General features: G+C 46.8%; 1 protein-coding gene across 1 annotated transcript in view; it reads right to left on the reverse strand.

Annotated features, from left to right (window-relative positions):
* The window catches only part of PKHD1 (PKHD1 ciliary IPT domain containing fibrocystin/polyductin), a 985,750-nt gene that overhangs the window by 526,568 nt on the left and 440,849 nt on the right, over positions 1-18,333 (reverse strand). The window contains exons 38-39 of the mRNA XM_063919219.1: positions 13,182-13,380; positions 1,262-1,416 (exon numbers count right to left, since the gene is read on the reverse strand). Coding sequence (XP_063775289.1) covers positions 1,262-1,416; positions 13,182-13,380 — 354 coding nt within the window. The remainder of the gene's footprint in view (positions 1-1,261; positions 1,417-13,181; positions 13,381-18,333) is intronic.

An 18,333-nucleotide genomic window follows, 5' to 3' on the forward strand; every position in this document is an offset into this window, starting at 1 on the left:
TAGCGCCGCCTGCATCATCAATTGACGTAGGTTGATGGGGCGGGCTTTTCTGTTGGAATTACTGTGCAGGGCAATGGAGGAGGTGGAACTTGTTCCCCCTAACAGTACAGGGACAGGGGAGAGATGACGTGATTCATGGCACAAAGTCCTCTGCACCTCCTCCTCCCAGGGGGTATATTGTAGAAGTAGCTAAGTATGATATTAGCTGCAACTTATAAGAGGGCCGAGAGCTCTGTAATACTATTAAATGGCCCTTTTTTGTGTCATGGTACGGCTTGGGAATGCAATGGTTAATGTTTATACAGTATGTTAGGCGGAATAAGTGTTTTACTTATCCGATGGGTAATAGTATGGGCTGTGTCTTTTAGGCTATGGTAGGTTAATAATAATAATAATAATAATAATTTTATTTATATAGCGCTCTTTCTCCAACAGGACTCAAGGCGCTTGTAAGGTTATAAGGGCTTACCACCACTATGTGGACCTGTTTATTGGAGGCAGGTTAGAGGGGTTCGATCTAAGTGACCTTTGAGCACTGGGGCATACAGCTGCCCTCATTTATTTATTGAGGCTACAGCTGATTGGCGGAGACCCTTTCGCCATAGCTCAGTTGTCTGTGTCGTTAATTATAGCATGAATGCGTTGTGTAATATTATGGGGCACTTCCTACTTAGGGAACATTACAGGAACATAAAACTCTAGGCCAATGGTTCCCAAACATTTCTGAATCACGGCACCCTAGAGCATTAGACATTTTTTTCATGGCACTACCCCTAGGCCAAAAGTTTCTTATTAAGAAATGTAGAAAGAAATATTAAATTAAGTAAATTATGTTTATATGTTAGCATTAGGTTCCGTTATGTGGTGTGGGGACAAGATTTGCTTCTATTTGTGCACATATTGCATGATTGGAAGCCACCAGCACTGGTTTTGCCAATTACATTGACCATAAATAATTGGAATTGGCCCTGGACCACCCATCCAAGTCAAATCTCCCGAGGCACCCCAGGGTGCCACAACATATAGTTTGAGAACCACTGCTCTAGTCAGTTTATACGTCCGGAAGTACCCCCGCCATACATAATTACATAATGCTATTGTATCACTGTGCTTGTTGAAGACTTTGCAAACTCCATTAATAAATTAATGAATTGTTGCTTTCTAAGAAATGATCCTACACATTACATAATGGTCAATTAGAAGATTAAAAAAAAGAAATCCCTGTATATGTAGACGGAATATGTTGCATCTAAGTACATACGTGGGACTCCGGCTTGCCGGCAGCGGCGGTGACGGGCCATATACTGCTCTGTCAGGTTCCCTTTCACAGTAATATCTCTGGTCAGCAACGCTACAATGGGCCTCAGATACACCCAGTCCGCTTCTATGTATTGCTCCAAAATTCCATAATCATATCTATAGTAAGGAAATAAGTTTGAGTTAATGTTGAACCATGAATGTAAATTACTGGCTCACTATTGGCAGGTCATAGAACCAGATCATGCCTTAGAACCAGATCATGCTGTAGAACAAGGTCATGCCCATCTGTGTCACCCCTGTCTGTCTACCCCTCCCCTTTAGAATGTAAGCTCTCACGAGCAGGGCCCTCTTCCCTCATGTGCTTATCCTTTCTTACTTTAATAATCTTCAACTGCATCAACTCCAGCAGTCTTCTGCCACCTGATACTTATTCCAGTGTCATCTGCTGATGTAACTATGTTTATTTACCCTGTACTTGTTCTATACTGTCATCAACTGTAAGTTGCTGTTTTCCTGTTTGATTATTCATGTACTCTGTAATTGGTCGCTGCGGAACCCTTGTGGCACCATATAAATAAAGGATAATAATAATAATAATGTTGTAGAACCAGATCATGCCGAAGAACTAGATCATGCCGAAGAACCAGATCATGCTGTAGACCAGATCATGCTGTAGAACCAGGTCATGCTGTAGAACCAGATCATGCTGCAGAACCAGGTCATGCTGTAGAACCAGATCATGCTGTAGAACCAGATAATGCCGTAGAACCAGATCATGCTGTAGAACCAGGTCATGCTGTAGAACCAGTTCATGTTATAGAACCAGGTCATGTTGTAGAACCAGATCATGCCGTAGAACCAGATAATGCCGTAGAACCAGATCATGCCGTAGAACCAGATCATGCTGTAGAACCAGATCATGCCATAGAACCAGATCATGCCGTAGAACCAGATCATGCCATAGAACCAGATCATGCTGTAGAACCAGATAATGCCGTAGAACCAGGTCATGCTGTAGAACCAGATCATGCTGTAGAACCTGGTCATGCTGTAGAACCAGTTCATGTTATAGAACCAGGTCATGTTGTAGAACCAGATAATGCCATAGAACCAGATCATGCCATAGAACCAGATCATGCCGTAGAACCAGATCATACCATAGAACCAGATCAGGCCTTAGAAGCAGATCATGCCGTAGAACCAGATCATGCCATAGAACCAGATCATGCCGTAGAACCAGATCATGCCATAGAAATAGAACCAGATCATGCCGTAGAACCAGATCATACCATAGAACCAGATCAAGCCACAATCAGGTTCAAGGCCCTAGAAGTGGCCAATTTAGATTTTTGAGCATCTCTAGTTGTCATTATTCCCCTGCAGCATACAGACTGCACGTTCTCATAGACTTCATTTGGATTTCCTCTGCGTAGTCAAAAGTCATATCGGTAGGTTAATTTGTTTCTAACTAAATTGACCCTGCCGTGTTTTTGACTCACTGCCTGCAGTTGTAGCAGCGTTCATCTTTGCCGCGATGTGTATGCACAGATAAACGCATCAGGGCAGTGACTTGCTGTGCCAAGCTGTGACTATTCGCACCCATTGCATAATACAAAGTCTATGGATTGTGGGACTCAATACCACTGGCACCACGGATGTATGGGTGCTGTGGGTTAAAGCCTATTGCTTATATAAAATTTTTGTGGCCACACTTTTTCTTGCACCCCTATTTTCCATATGTAAGTCACATGTTCAGAAATTCCCCAGGTGTTTATTAACTGATATGCTTGGGTGTGGTTCCTGTCTCTTTAAAAGACTGGGACAGGGCCTAAACCCATGATAGAAGCATACTGTGTATTTAAAATCCAAAAGATGCCTGAGAGCAATGCTCATGTTTTTGAAAGACAGGGGCAGATGTATTAACCTTGGAGAAGGCATAAGGAAGTGATAAACCAGTGATATGTGCAAGGTGATAAAGGCAGCAGCCAATCAGCTCAAATATGTAAATTAACAGTTAGGATCTGATTGGCTGCTGCCTTTATCACCTTGCACATATCACTGGTTTATCACTTCCTTATGCCTTCTCCAGGTTAATACATCTGCCCCTCAGTGTAGGGACTGACCAATAGGGAATGGCCGTGCAGGGGCTGCTCAGCTTTACAAACTACTGTATTGCAGCATTTTAGAACTAGCATCCCCTGAATTCAGATGATTTACAGTTTGAAATATTATTAGGTGAGTGCTGAAGTTGTAGTATATATATATATCCTCCTAGTCCGTAGAGGATGCTGGGGACTCCAAAAGGACCATGGGGTATAGACGGGATCCGCAGGAGCTTGGGCACACTGAAAAGACTTTGACTGGGTGTGAACTGGCTCCTCCCTCTATGCCCCTCCTCCAGACCTCAGTTATAGGAACTGTGCCCAGGAGAGACGGACATTTCGAGGAAAGGATATTTGTTTAAACTAAGGGCGAGAAACATACCAGCCCACACCACAAACATACCGTACAACCGGAGTATCAGGAAACCTGATAACAGTATGAATTAACAACAGCAACAAGCTGAATACAACTAATACACAACCCGTGTGCAAACAAATTTAACCAGCAAGAATACACTGCAAGTAACAGTCCGCACTGGGATGGGCGCCCAGCATCCTCTACGGACTAGGAGAAAAGGATTTACTGGTAGGTACTAAAATCCTATTTTCTCTTACGTCCTAAAGGATGCTGGGGACTATTAAAAGACCATGGGGTCTATACCAAAGCTCCAGAACGGGCGGGAGAGTGCGGACGACTCTGCAGCACCGATTGAGCAAACATGAGGTCCTCATCAGCCAGGGTATCAAACTTGTAAAACTTAGCAAAGGTGTTTGAACCCGACCACGTAGCTGCTCGGCAAAGTTGAAGTGCCGAGACCCCTCGGGCAGCCGCCCAAGACGAGCCCACTTTTCTGGTAGAATGGGCCTTAACTGACTTCGGCAACGGTAGCCCAGCCGAAGAATGAGCATGCTGAATCGTACTACAAATCCAGCGTGCAATAGTTTGCTTAGAAGCAGGATTTCCAATCTTGTTGGAAGCATACAGGACAAACAGAGCCTCTGTTTTCCTGGTAAGAGCCGTTCTGGCGAGGTAAATTTTCAAAGCTCTTACAACATCAAGAGACTTTGGAACTGCCACAGCATCTGTAGCCACAGGCACCACAATAGGTTGGTTAATGTGAAACGAAGAAACCACCTACGGCAGAAATTGTTGACGAGTCCTCAATTCTGCTCTATCCGAATGGAAGATCAAATATGGACTCTTGTAAAATAAGGCCGCCAACTCTGACACTCACCTGGCAGACGCCAGAGCCAAAAGCATGACTACCTTCCAAGTGAGAAACTTTAACTCAACCTTACGCAAAGGCACAAACCAGTGAGACATAAGAAACTGCAAGACCACTTCAAGAACCCACGGCGACACAAATGGAGGATGGATATGCAGAACTCCCTTCACAAAAGTCTGAACCTCTGGAAGGACGGCCAATTCCTTTTGAAAGAAAATAGATAAAGCCGAAATCTGCACTTTGATGGAACCCAATTTCAGGCCTGCATCGACGCCTGCCTGCAAAAAATGGAGAAACCGACCCAAGTGAAATTCCTCAGCAGGAGCAGTTTTGGTCTCACACCATGAAACATACTTTCTCCAAATACGGTGATAATGTTTCGCCGTAACCTCCTTCGTAGCCTTAAGGAGAGTTGGGATGACCTCCCCAGGAATACCTTTTCGAGCTAAGATTTGGCGCTCAACTTCCACGCCGTCAAACGCAGCCGCGGTAAGTCCGGAAACACGCATGGTCCCTGCAGTAACAGGTCCTCTCTTTGAGGAAGCGGCCAAGGATCTTCCACTAGTAATTCCTGAAGATTCGGATACCAGGCCCTGCGTGGCCAGTCTGGAACGACGAGAATCGCCTGAACCTTTGCTCGTCGTATGATCCCCAGCACCTTTGGAATGAGAGGAAGCGGAGGGAACACATACACCGACTGAAACACCCACGGAGTCACCAGGGCATCCACTGCACTGGTTTGGGGGTCCCTTGACCTGGAACAATACCTCGGAAGCTTCTTGTTGAGGCGAGAAGCCATCATGTCTATCAGAGGAATTCCCCAACGCTTCGTCACTTCTGCAAATACCTCTTGGTGAAGAGCCCACTCTCCAGGATGGAGATCGTGTCTGCTGAGGAAGTCTGCTTCCCAGCTGTCCACGCCCGGGAGGAAGACTGCTGACAGAGCCCTCACGTGCTGTTCCGCCCAGCGAAGGATTCTTGTGGCCTCCACCATAGCCGCCCTGCTCCTTGTTCCGCCTTGACGGTTTACATGCGCCACCGCTGTTATGTTGTCCGACTGGATCAGGAAAGGCCAACCCTGAAGAAGGCTCTTTGCTTGTAGCAGGCCGTTGTAAATGGCTCTTAACTCGAGAACATTTATGTGGAGACAAGATTCCTGGTTTGACCATTTCCCCTGGAAATTTCTTCCTTGGGTGACTGCGCCCCAGCCTCGGAGACTTGCATCTGTTGTCAGTAGGACCCAGTCCTGGATTCGGAATCGGCGCCCTTCTAGAAGGTGAGAGCTTTGTAGCCACCACAGGAGAGAAATCCTGGCCCTGGAAGATAGACTTATTTTCCGGTGCATGTGCAGGTGAGACCCGGACCATTTGCTCAGCAGATCCCACATGAAACCTGCCAAACGGAATGGCTTCGTACGCCGCAACCATTTTCCCCAGAACCCGAGTACATTGATGAATTGACACACTTGTCGGCCTCAGAAGCTCCCTGACCAATGTCTGTAGTTCCAGAGCTTTGTCTTCCGGAAGAAACACTCTCTGTAACTCCGTGTCTAGAATCATGCCCAGAAAGGGCAGCCAAGTGGCCGGAATCAACTGAGACTTTGGCAAATTTAGAACCCAACCGTGTTGTCGCAGAACCGCCAGAGACAAATCCACATTTCTTAACAATTGTTCCTTGGACCTCGCCAAGTACGGGATAATTGTAACCCCTTGTTTGCGAAGGAGAACCATCATTTCCGCCATGACTTTGGTGAAAATCCTCGGGGCCGTGGAAAGCCCAAACGGCAACGTCTGAAATTGGTAATGACAATCCTGCACCGCAAATCTGAGGAAAGCTTGATGCGGAGGATATATCGGGACGTGTAAGTAGGCATCCTTTATGTCGACTGACGCCATAAAATCCCCCCCTTCTAGGCTGGAGATCACAGCTCGAAGAATTCCATCTTGAACTTGAAAACTTTCAAGTATGGATTGAGGGCTTTTAGGTTCAGAATCGGTCTGACCGAACCGTCCGGCTTCGGTACAACAAAGAGGCTTGAGTAGAACCCCTCCCCCCGTTGAAACGGGGGAACGGGAACAATGACCCTCTGTTGACACAACTTTTGTATTGCTGCATTCACCACCTCCCTGTCCGGAAGAGACACTGGTAAGGCCGAAATGAAAAAGCGGTGAGGGGGAATCTCCTGAAACTCCAGCCTGTATCCCTGAGACACTATGTCTAGGACCCAAAGATCCAAGCCTGATTGAACCCACGACCCTCTGTTGACACAACTTTTGTATCGCATCCCTTACCACCTCTCTTTCGGGAAGAGAAGCTGGCAAGGCCGACATGAAAAACCGGTTGGGGGGCATCTCCTGAAATTCCAGTCTGTACCCTTGGGTCACTATGTCTAAGACCCAAGGATCCAGAGCCGAACGAACCCAGACCTGACTGAAGATCCGCAGACGGCCCCCACCGGTCCGGACTCCCGCAGGGGAGCCCCAGCGTCATGCGGTGGACTTGGTAGAGGCGGGGGAGGACTTTTGGTCCTGGGCGCCTGATACTGCAGGCGACTTTCTTCCCCTTCCCCTACCCTTTGAAGCGAAGAAGAACGAGCCTTTTCCTCGCTTGTATTTATTTGGTCGAAAGGACTGCATCTGCTGATGGGGTGCCTTTTTCTGTTGTGTGGGAACATAAGGAAGAAAAGATGACTTACCAGTAGTCGCGGTAGACACCAGGTCAGCCAGGCCGTCACCAAACAAGACACTACCTTTGAAGGGAAGAGCTTCCATATTTTTCTTGGAGTCGGCATCAGCATTCCATTTGTGGATCCACAGCGCCCTCCTGGCCGAGATCGCCATGGCATTGGCTCTTGATCCCAAGAGACCAACATCCCTCGCCGCATCCTTCAGGTAATCTGCAGCGTCCTTGATATAACCAAGAGTCAAAAGAATATTATCTTTATCAAGGGTATCCATATCAGGAGCTAAATTATCAGCCCATTTAGCAATAGCACTACTCACCCATACCGACGCCACAGCAGGTCTGAGTAATGCACCCGTATTAACGAAAATGGCCTTCAAAGACGTCTCCAGCTTGCGATCCGCCACCTTCTTAGACAAACGGGATAGAGCATGTCGACATTCGGAGACGACTCCCATTTTTCCCTGTCATCAGAGGGGAAAGGATACGCCATGAAAATTCTCTTGTGAATCTGCCATCTCTTGTCCGGCGACTCCCAAGCCTTTTCACAAAGAGCATTCATTACATGAGAGGGGGGAAATTTCACCTCAGGCCTTTTCCCTTTAAATAAACAAATCCTTGTTTCCTGCACCGCAGGTTCGTCAGAGATACGTAAAACATCTTTAATAGCCGCAATCATGTACTGAATACTCTTAACTAGCCTTGGGTGTAAAGTAGCCTCATTGAAGTCAACATCGGAATCAGAATCCGTGTCAGTATCCGTATCTACCATCTGGGTAAACTAACGCTTTTGTGACCCTGACGGGGCCTGCACCTGAGTCAAAGCATCCTCCATGGATTTCCTCCACACTTGTGTCTGAGACTCAGATTTATCCAACCTCTTAGACAATGAGGCCATATTTGCATTAAGTGCACTTAATATAGTAACCAAATCAGGTGTCGGCTGTGCCGACAGAGTCATCTCCAGCCCCGTTTCTGCGCCCCCAGCAACCTCCTCCGGGGAGGAACTCAGCCTCAGACATGCCGACACGTAGTACCGACACATACACACACACTGCCTCAGCCAGGGGACAGACCCTCAAGGAAGCCTGGAGAGAGAAAATACAGAGGGAGTATGCCAGCTCACACCCCAGCGCCCATATATCACACCAAAACAATATATGTTGATAGCGCTGCTCCTAATTAAAATATAAGTACCAAATATCTGTGCCCCCCTCGTTTTGCTCCCTTTTACTTGAATGGAGCCTGGAGGTTCCGGGTCAGCGTCTCATGCAGCGGCTGTGGATGAGAGAAAATGGCGCTGGTGAGCTGTGCGGCTAAGCCCCGCCCCTTCCCGGCGCGCTTCAGTCCCGCAAAAATTCAAACTGCTATGCTGGCGGGGGTATGGAAAACGGAGCCCGGGCACTGAAAATGCCTGTCTGCTAGCCCTTTAAGACCCCAGTAACATGCTGCCCAGGGTGCTCCCCCCCCCCAGCGCCCTGCACCCGCAAGTGCCGTTGGTGAAGTGTGTGGGAGCATGGAGCGCAGCGCTACCGCTGCGCTGCTACCTCGTTACTGAAGTCTTCTGCCGTCTGATGTCTTCGGATCTTCACATACTCACCTGGCTTCTTTCTTCTGGCTTCTGTGAGGCAGGTGACGGCGCGGCTCCGGGAACAAGCAGCTAGGCGCACCAAGTGATCGAACCCTCTGGAGCTAATGGTGTCCAGTAGCCTAAAAAGCAGAGCCCTTAACTAAGTAGAAGTAGGTCTGACTTCTCTCCCCTCAGTCCCTCGATGCAGGGAGCCTGTAGCCAGCAGGTCTCCCTGAAAATAAAAAACCTAACAAAAGTCTTTTCAAGAGAAACTCAGTAGAGCTCCCCTAGTGTGTGTCCAGTCTCTCCTGTGCACAAAGTCTAACTAAGGTCTGGAGGAGGGGCATAAACGGAGGAGCCAGTTCACACCCAGTCAAAGTCTTTTCAGTGTGCCCAAGCTCCTGCGGATCCCATATATACCCCATGGTCCTTTTGGAGTCCCCAGCATCCTCTAGGACGTAAGAGAAATCAAGATATAAAAAAGCTTATGGAGAGTCTTAACTGGAATAGCTGGAGGTCACAGAGGGAGATTCCAAACGCATTTCGGCCTTTAGACTTCTTCAAGGGGCTCTCCCTCTGTGACCTCCAGCTATTCCAGTTAAGACTTTACTTATGCATACGTGCAGCGAGGTAAATGGATATATACAGGGCTGCCATCAGAAATTGCGGGGCCCGAGACTGACAAAATAGGCAGGGCCCCCCATTGTGGAGCAGCGTTAGAATTGCACCAGCTAACATTAACGTGTGTGTGTGTGTGTGTGTGTGTGTGTGTGTGTGTGTGTGTAATATATACAAACACATGCATGCATGCATGCATACATACATACATACATACATACATACATACATGTGCCGCTGTCGGGAGGGCCTGGGATGCTGATGCCGCTGCCTCCCTGCCTCCATCTCCGCTGTTCTGCTGCTTCCCCCATCCTCCTTCAGCTGTATTAAATACGTCCCTCCCAAAATGGCCACCCCCTCAGAGGAGACAGTTATTTAAGATACTAGAGGGCTCATGTATAACTGAATAACTGTATCCTCTGTATGCTGCATGAGCATCCCGGGCCCTCTTCTCTCTGTCAGAGAGGCTGGGCCCGGGACAGTTGTGCCCCCAGCACCCCCCTGATGGCGGCCCTGGATATATATTTGCTACATGAGACCGGCTACACACAAATGTTGTGTAAATATATACTGTATATACACATACATATATATTTGGATGCTAACACTGTCTTCCTGGCTCCTTACACCACCACAATTTTTTCGGCTTTAATTCAAGCGGTTGAACAAAAATATTGTATGAAACATTTAGAAATTGCAACCATTTTAGACACAGTACCGTTTTTAGGTGCTCAATGTGATTAGACAAATTTACATGCTCATGAATAAAATGTCTTTTAATACTTTGTGGAGAATCCTTTGCAGACACTGACTGCCTGAAGTCTGCAATGCTGGTGTTCCTCCTTTGTCATGCTTTACTGCAGATGTCTTCAATTGCTGTTTTTTCTGCCTTTAGTTTTGTCTTAAGCAAGTGAAGCGGTATGTAGTCAGACTCCTGACGGTCACAAGGCCGACAGATCCCGCTGGTGAGTTTCAGAGTTAGGGTTAGTTTTAGGATTAAGCACTAAGGGGAGGGTTAGTGTTAGGCTGTGGGAGGGGAGGGCTAGGGTTAGGCTGTTTGAGGGGAGGGCTAGGGTTAGGCTGTGGGAGGGGAGGGCTAGGGTTAGGCTGTGGGAGAGGAGAGTTAGGCTGTGGGAGGGGAGGGCTAGGGTTAGGCTGTGGGAGTGGAGGGCTAGGGTTAGGCTGTGGGAGGGGAGGGTTAGGCTGTGGGAGGGGAGGGCTAGGGTTAGGATGTGGGAGAGGAGGGTTAGGCTGTGGGAGGGGAGGGTTAGTTTTAGGCTGTGGGAGGGGAGGGGTAGGGTTAGGCTGTGGGAGGGGAGGCCTAGGGTTAGGCTGTGGGAGGTGAGGGCTAGGGTTAGGCTGTGGGAGAGGAGGGTTAGGCTGTGGGAGGGGAGGGCTAGGGTTAGGCTGTGGGAGAGGAGGGTTAGGCTGTGGGAGGGGAGGGTTAGTTTTAGGCTGTGGCAGGGGAGGGCGAGGGTTAGGCTGTGGGAGAGGAGGGCTAGGGTTAGGCTGTGGGAGAGGAGGGTTAGGCTGTGGGAGGGGAGGGCTAGGGTTAGGCTGTGGGAGGGCTAGGGTTAGGCTGTGGGAGGGGAGGGTTAGGCTGTGGGAGGGGAGGGCTAGGGTTAGGCTGTGGGAGAGGAGGGTTAGGCTGTGGGAGGGGAGGGTTAGTTTTAGGCTGTGGGAGGGGAGGGCTAGGGTTATGCTGTGGGAGGGGAGGGCTAGGGTTAGGCTGTGGGAGGGGAGGGCTAGGGTTAGGCTGTGGGAGGGGAGGGTTAGTTTTAGGCTGTGGGAGGGGAGGGCTAGGGTTAGGCTGTGGGAGAGGAGGGTTAGGCTGTGGGAGGGGAGGGTTAGTTTTAGGCTGTGGGAGGGGAGGGCTAGGGTTAGGCTGTGGGAGGGGAGGGCTAGGGTTAGGCTGTGGGAGGGGAGGGCTAGGGTTAGGCTGTGGGAGGAAAGGGCTAGGGTTAGGCTGTGGGAGGGGAGGGCTAGGGTTAGGCTGTGGGAGGGGAGGGCTAGGGTTAGGCTGTGGGAGGGGAGGGCTAGGGTTAGGCTGTGGGAGGAAAGGGTTAGGGTTAGGCTGTGGGAGGGGAGGGCTAGGGTTAGGCTGTGGGAGGGGAGGACTAGGGTTAGGCTGTGGGAGGGGAGGGCTAGGGTTAGGCTGTGGGAGGAAATGGCTAGGGTTAGGCTGTGGGAGGGGAGGGCTAGGGTTAGGCTGTGAGAGGGGAGGGCTAGGGTTAGGCTGTGGGAGGGGAGGGCTAGGGTTAGGCTGCTGAAGGAGATGGTTAGGGTTAGCATTAGGGTTACAATTCTTACCAGGATCCGTTGGCACTGTGACCGTCAGGATTCTGCTGTCAGAATTCTGACTACTGGGATATTGACCGTCAGCCTTTAGCACCCAACCCAGTGACATGCATGTTCCATTAGGCTGAGATCAGGTGGTTGATTTGACCATTGCAGAATATTCCACTGTGTTGCCTTAAAATCCTCCTGGGTTGCTTCCGCAGTACAGTCATAGGGCCCGATTCAGTGTGCGAAAAAACACTCACCTACAACTCTTTACTGTGACATGAGGGGGGACACCCAGCATAGGGCACGTCCACCCCGCATGCCAGCCCCCCCCCCCCCCGTCTCCGCAAACATGCAAGCGCATCGCAAGATGGCGGTGCTCCCCCATGTTTAGGCTCGCATTACGCAGCCACTGTGGCCCGCCGCAAAAACGGTCTGGACACACCTGCGTTGTCCAGACTGCACCCCTAAAACTCCGCCATGACGCCTCCTCCTGTCCCGTGAACGCCTCTGCCTGTCAAACAGGCAGAGGTGTTTGAACATGTTAGATGCCGTTGCATTTACCGTGCCCGCACACGCAGTGCGGCTTCTGCGCTTGTGCACACTTCAAAAGAATTCAGCATGCAAATGCGGTCGTAACTGCATTCCGTGCTGTATCTGGCCCTTTGTCCACCTGTACTGTGAAGCGCCGTCCAATCAACGTTGCAGAATTTGACTGAATCTGAGCGGACATTATCTCTCTATACACTTCAGAATTCATCTGGCTGCTTCTGTCTTCTGTCCCATCATCAATAACTAGTGACTGCCATGCAAGAACATGGCATCACGCTGCCTCCTATGTGTGTTACAGAAGATGTGGTATGCTTCGGACCATGAGCCATTCCAAGCCTTCTCCAAACTTTTTTCTCTATCTGGCAATTTTTTTTTTGCAGCCTAAGGATGTTTTGTTTGATATGCATTTGGAGCGCGTGTTGGGGGTCATTCGTTGGGGGGTGCATCTGTGCCCATTGTTGCCAAGTACCAATTTTCAGTACTTTGTGCATGCGAAAGGAGCGGCGACTGGCTCCATTTGGAGAAACTGAGGCGTACCACCTCTGTTTAGGGGGTGGGAAGAGGTCAGGGATCTGTCAAAGGATGGAGATTTCCTGGAATCAGTGTCGGACCGTGGGTGCCGCAAGCCGCCTGATGGCGAGTGCCTTGATCCAATGCTGCCTCCTGGAACACAGGTGGGATCATTACTGCAGCAGGAGGTGTCTGCTTGTAATAGACGCCTCCTGCTACAGTACATCACCATACCGTGCTGTCACTGCTGCTTCCAAGGAAGTGAAAAGAGCTATAATTACTCAACACATTCTCCAATTTGGATGTGAATGCTCTCAAATAAAAGCTGATAGTCTTCACTTAAAAATAATATTAATTATATAACTATAACTTATATACCTCAGGGGTGGTCTGACGGAGATTTGTGTACCATTTATACTGTGTACGGTTAGGACCTCTTCCAGCTTTACGGGGTCTGCTCCGCACAGGACCACCTCATCACCCACACGCCAGTCAACAGGATCCATTACTCTAAGTGTAGTGTCATTGGCCCTAGCGGTGACGGCCAGGTGTGTGGAGATGAATCTTGGGATCCAGCCTAGAAGTGAACACGACATAAAAATCATCACAAGTAACTATCCAGTTAGCTTAACTTATACTATACTATACGTTTAAAGCAGAAATGTCACATATAAGTTCATTTTCTTTAAATAGAAAGTTACTGTAAGTAGATTTTCATGTATCTAATGTATCGGATAAATGATTTAGCTATACTAATATAATATAATATTAGATAAGATAATAATTATCTCTTTTTCAAAATGTCTCTGGAGGGAAAACAAGGAAGGCTGCCCGATACAAACACAGTCCCCCAGCTCTCAGCATGTCTAGTGATGGCACAGGGGTAAACCCCTCTAGCACTCGTTTCTGGAGCTAAAAGGGGTTATGGCATCAGTTCAATAATATATTTACTAAATGTCGATTTAAATAGATATCTGATCAGTGAAAATCGATCTAAATCAAAGCTGTGTTTCAGGGGGTAAAACACACATTTATTGATTTTTAAATGTTAGTAAATTTGTGTTTCATCCCCTGAACCACAACATTGATTTAGATCATGTTTAATTAATTTCAAATTGCTAAAAAAAATGGCTTTAGTAAATATAGTGGCTACGACATCACTGCGGGAATCAACCATTCCACACTGAGCATTTCTGCTAAGCATGCTTGCCCAGCTATAAGTCATAGGGAGGAGCCCCTGTGCAGAATACTCAGACCCGCAGCTGATGACACTAGGGGGTAAATTTACTAAGGTGGGAGATTTTTAGAACTGGTGCTGTTGCCCATAGCAACCAATCAGATTATATCTATTATCTGCTAGAAGCAGCTAGATAAATGGTAAGTAGAATTTGATTGGTTGCCATGGGCAACATCACCAGTTCTAAAAATCTCCCACCTTAGTAAATTTACCCCTAGGTCTTGGTCTGAGTGCTGCCTGTCTCTATGAGCTGGAACAAGGGCGATACAAGATCCAACTGGATCTACTCCTGGGGGATGGAAGGGAGAGGCAGCACGGACAGTGTAATGGTAAGCAATACTGCCTGACAGCACTGAGGTCATGGGTTCGATTCCCACTGTGGCTCTAACTGTGTGGAGTTTGTATATTCTCCCTGTGCTTGCGTGGATTTCCTCCGGGTACTCCGGTTTCCTCCCACAATCCAAAAATATACTGGTAGGTCAATTGGCTTCCAACAAAACTTAATCCTAACATGAATGAATGAGTGTGCATGTACATGTGGTAGGGAAAATAGATTGTAAGCTCCACTGAGGCAGGGACTGATGTCAATGACCAATATGTAAAGCGCTGCGGAATATGTGTGCGCTATATAAATAACTGGTAATAATAAATAAATATACTGCCTTTGGGCTGATGTTCCGCACCTGAATGAGGTAACTATAAATTCTCTAACCACGAAATGCATATAGGTCAGACTAGAAGGTGATAACGCACCAGCCAATCAGCTCCTAACTGTCATTTTTCAAATCTGTAATGACTGGCTGGTGCGTTATTATCACCTTCCACTTATCACTTCTTTATCCCTTCTACAGGTTAATAGATCTGCCCCATTTGCTCTTTGAGTTATGTGCCCGCTATTTTTAAAGAGCTGTCTGGAAGACCACTTATTGCCACTACTAGTCACTTCCAGTTCGAGACTTCTGTTAAGCATACACACCCCTACGCTCAAATAGCAGCAAACAGACCCATTTGGCGCACCATGCATCTTTTTAGCTCAATAAATGACTCAGTTTGCATCTTTTTTACACTGCTAATGTGACAAAAGCACGTTACCCCTACCCTATACACCCCCAGTATATATAAGTGCTATAGCTGTGCAAAAAAAGACACTAATCTGATAAAAATGAGACTGAGCTGCAATATGACTGAGCTGCAACATGCATCTGACCACGCAGCGCTGTCCAGGTTTGTACATATCGTGATAAAAGTACAAATCCCCAAGTCTGTTAGTGCGGTGCGGAAAAGATAATAAAGGAATAGGTGAATAAGGAATAGGTGCAGCAACCACTTAGCTGGAGGTTAGGATGACGGACGGTAGCAGAAACCCACAGGAAGGCAGTGCCGTGGCAACCGTGTAAAGAATTAGGCCATACGTCGGCCATACTTGACCCACTACATACATGTGTATGAGCAAATCTACATGTTCTGGATCACAATGGGCACACTCAGACAATGGTCATATTATATACAATCAGGTTCTATTATCATCCGGCCGAGCTTGCCAGACATCCAATCAGATCACTTGGCTCTGTCTCTCTTTTTGGACTCATCAATACTAAAGTAAAATGTGTAACAAAAACACAGGCACAATTCACGGCCACCTTAAATCTAAACTTTAACACGTTCCACTTCATTACATATATTTCTGCAGAAGAACAATGAGGACTCTCCCTCCTGTACCTGTGCCCCCCCCCCCCCCCCTCCCATCCCCAGCACTTCTCGCACACAAGCACTTTCTTCCTCAGCATTGTCTGCATACAGCTGGCACCATTTTTACATTATTGCCACTTAATCTATGGTGCTATTGACTGAGAGAAGGAATATTTGCCTGCAGGAATTAGAAGGCATGGTGAAAGGATCATTTAAATGCTAAGAGCAGTTGGCTATAACGACAACATATTGCTAGGTAAATTTTCATTGCTGTCAATTGAATTACACATTATTGTTAATGGGAGGTTGTCTGTTACACAACGCTGAACATGTGCCCGATTATGACCAATTTTGGACAATTTGCAGAGGAAAAATACGACCCCGAGGAAGCGAGAATAAAAAAAAAACTAAAAAAAAACAACCTCACAAAGAAAGTTAGGGAAGAGAACGCTGTGTGAATAATTTATAAGCCAATATTTTATCATTTGTAAGAAGCTTCATTTGGATACTTAGATCTCTTTCACACTTGACTCAAACTGCACGGAGGGACTACGTGGAATGGAATTAACATATCCCGGGAGGTGCAGAAATCATGTACGAGACCGTTCTTAATTGCATACAGAATAGGAAGTTTCGCTCCGCCGTGCCTGGATGACATACTTTTACAGCCGGTTATTACTGCGCTCGGGAAAACATTGTGTCTCCACTCACAAACTTCAGATGTGGTCGTCAAAGTCTGAAAGATCAAATTAAAGACACTGTTTGCTTAACTTTAGAGGGAAACGCTATCCTTTAAAGGGCCGCTAAGCCTGAAATAGAAATTGGTTTACATAAGTACGAATGGCTTTCACAAATATATACGGTATGAGCAAGTTTCAGAAGCTCGCAGAGGCAGGATATCTGAGAGGAAGTTGTGATGTTGGGGGGACATTTTCTCACACTCAGAAATCCCACTGAAGGACAATGAGGCTAGCCAACTCAACCTCAACTACTGAGGGGCGGATTTACCAACAATAACAAAGGGTATTTGCCAACCCACTCTTGTCGGGACACAAGCGCTAATAAGAGCCTACTCTTGCCGAAGAGTAAGTAGTGAAGGGATAGCTTCACGTTGTTTCTGGGATTGGACCAGGCTTGACTACCCGGCAGGAATGGTGAGCACATGCGGGCCCTCATTATGTGATTTACCTATCCAGCTGGATTTTGTTGTTACATCTTTCCTTGGTCACGTTTGGTCATAAACATCGTGGTGTATCAGTTGTTTTTATAGTTATTTCATGTTTTTTATATTTTTTATCAATAAATTCATCGTTGTATAATTGTCCACGGTGAAATTTTATTTGGAGTTTGGCTGTTTCCGAGCAGAGAGGAAAAGAAAACGCTACATGATTGTATCGAATTTTCACAAGTAAGCTGAAGTGTAAGCTCATTAGAAATCGCTTCTCTTGATTATTTTTAACACCGGTTACCATTGTCTTCATTCACGAGTGAGCCTTAATCCATTTCAAACACTTGTGTGGTGATCCTTAAAGAAAATACACATTCATCAAGTGGGAGAGGTTAAAAAGCATCCCACCCTTACGCAGCAATATAGAGATAAGAATTGTCTACACATGATATTTGCATATTTATTTTGCATGTTATATTGAATATCAATTGGAGGGAAGTCTATGAAAATACCATTCCTTCTGGAGAAATATAACTAAAATATACCTTTATATGATTACATCTACTCGTTACAAGTAAGCCACGTGTAAGCGGACCCTCTAACTGACCATTTGAGCACCATATGGGAATTAACTGGGAGAAGTAATATATAAAGACAAAGATACCTTTATGTGCATGAGAACACTTGCTTTATGTAAGCCACAAAGTGAGCATTATATAACATATACCATCACGTTGATTTGGGTGGTCCTCTAATACAGATCGTACACAGAGTGGGAATTCACTTCAAAGGACCCTATCCCTTCAGAATTGTTTTATATCTCTGATCAGTAAAAGAGACTGTATTACACATTGTATTTTCCTTTGTTTTTTATCCCCCCCCCCCCCCCCCACTGCCTTCTACGGTATTCACGTTTGGAGGAAAAGACTTGGATCTTCTAACTTAAAGGAAAGACGTAGAAGAACCGTCATCTTTGATTTTGCGACTTGAGAACTCTCTTATGAATAAGTATCTGTTTATTTCCTATCAAATGTTGGGCGCATAAGTTTATCCAATTTTTGTTTTGTCCATATTGCCTTTTCCAGTTTTGATAACACTGGTAGATATCCTATTGCTGCCTACATTATCCAGCGCAGGGGTCCACTCAACTGTCTTTTGCCAGGCTTGACTAATGTACATGGGCAGCCTCACGTGCTGGTGTGGAAAAATGCTGCAAAGTAAGAATGCTTTAAAAAACAGAAGTGTTAATAGTTTATTTTTATCAATTAGCAAAATGTAAAGTTAATGAACAGAAGAGAAATCTAAATCAAATCAATATTCGGTGTGACAACCCTTTGCCTGCAAAACAGCAGAAATTCTTCTAGGTACACTTGCACAGTTTTTGAAGAAACCCAGCACAGAGGTTGTTCCAAACGGGTTGGGGTCGGGTGACCGGT

This window comes from Pseudophryne corroboree, chromosome 4, assembly GCF_028390025.1.
Source record: "Pseudophryne corroboree isolate aPseCor3 chromosome 4, aPseCor3.hap2, whole genome shotgun sequence".
NCBI lineage: Eukaryota > Metazoa > Chordata > Amphibia > Anura > Myobatrachidae > Pseudophryne > Pseudophryne corroboree.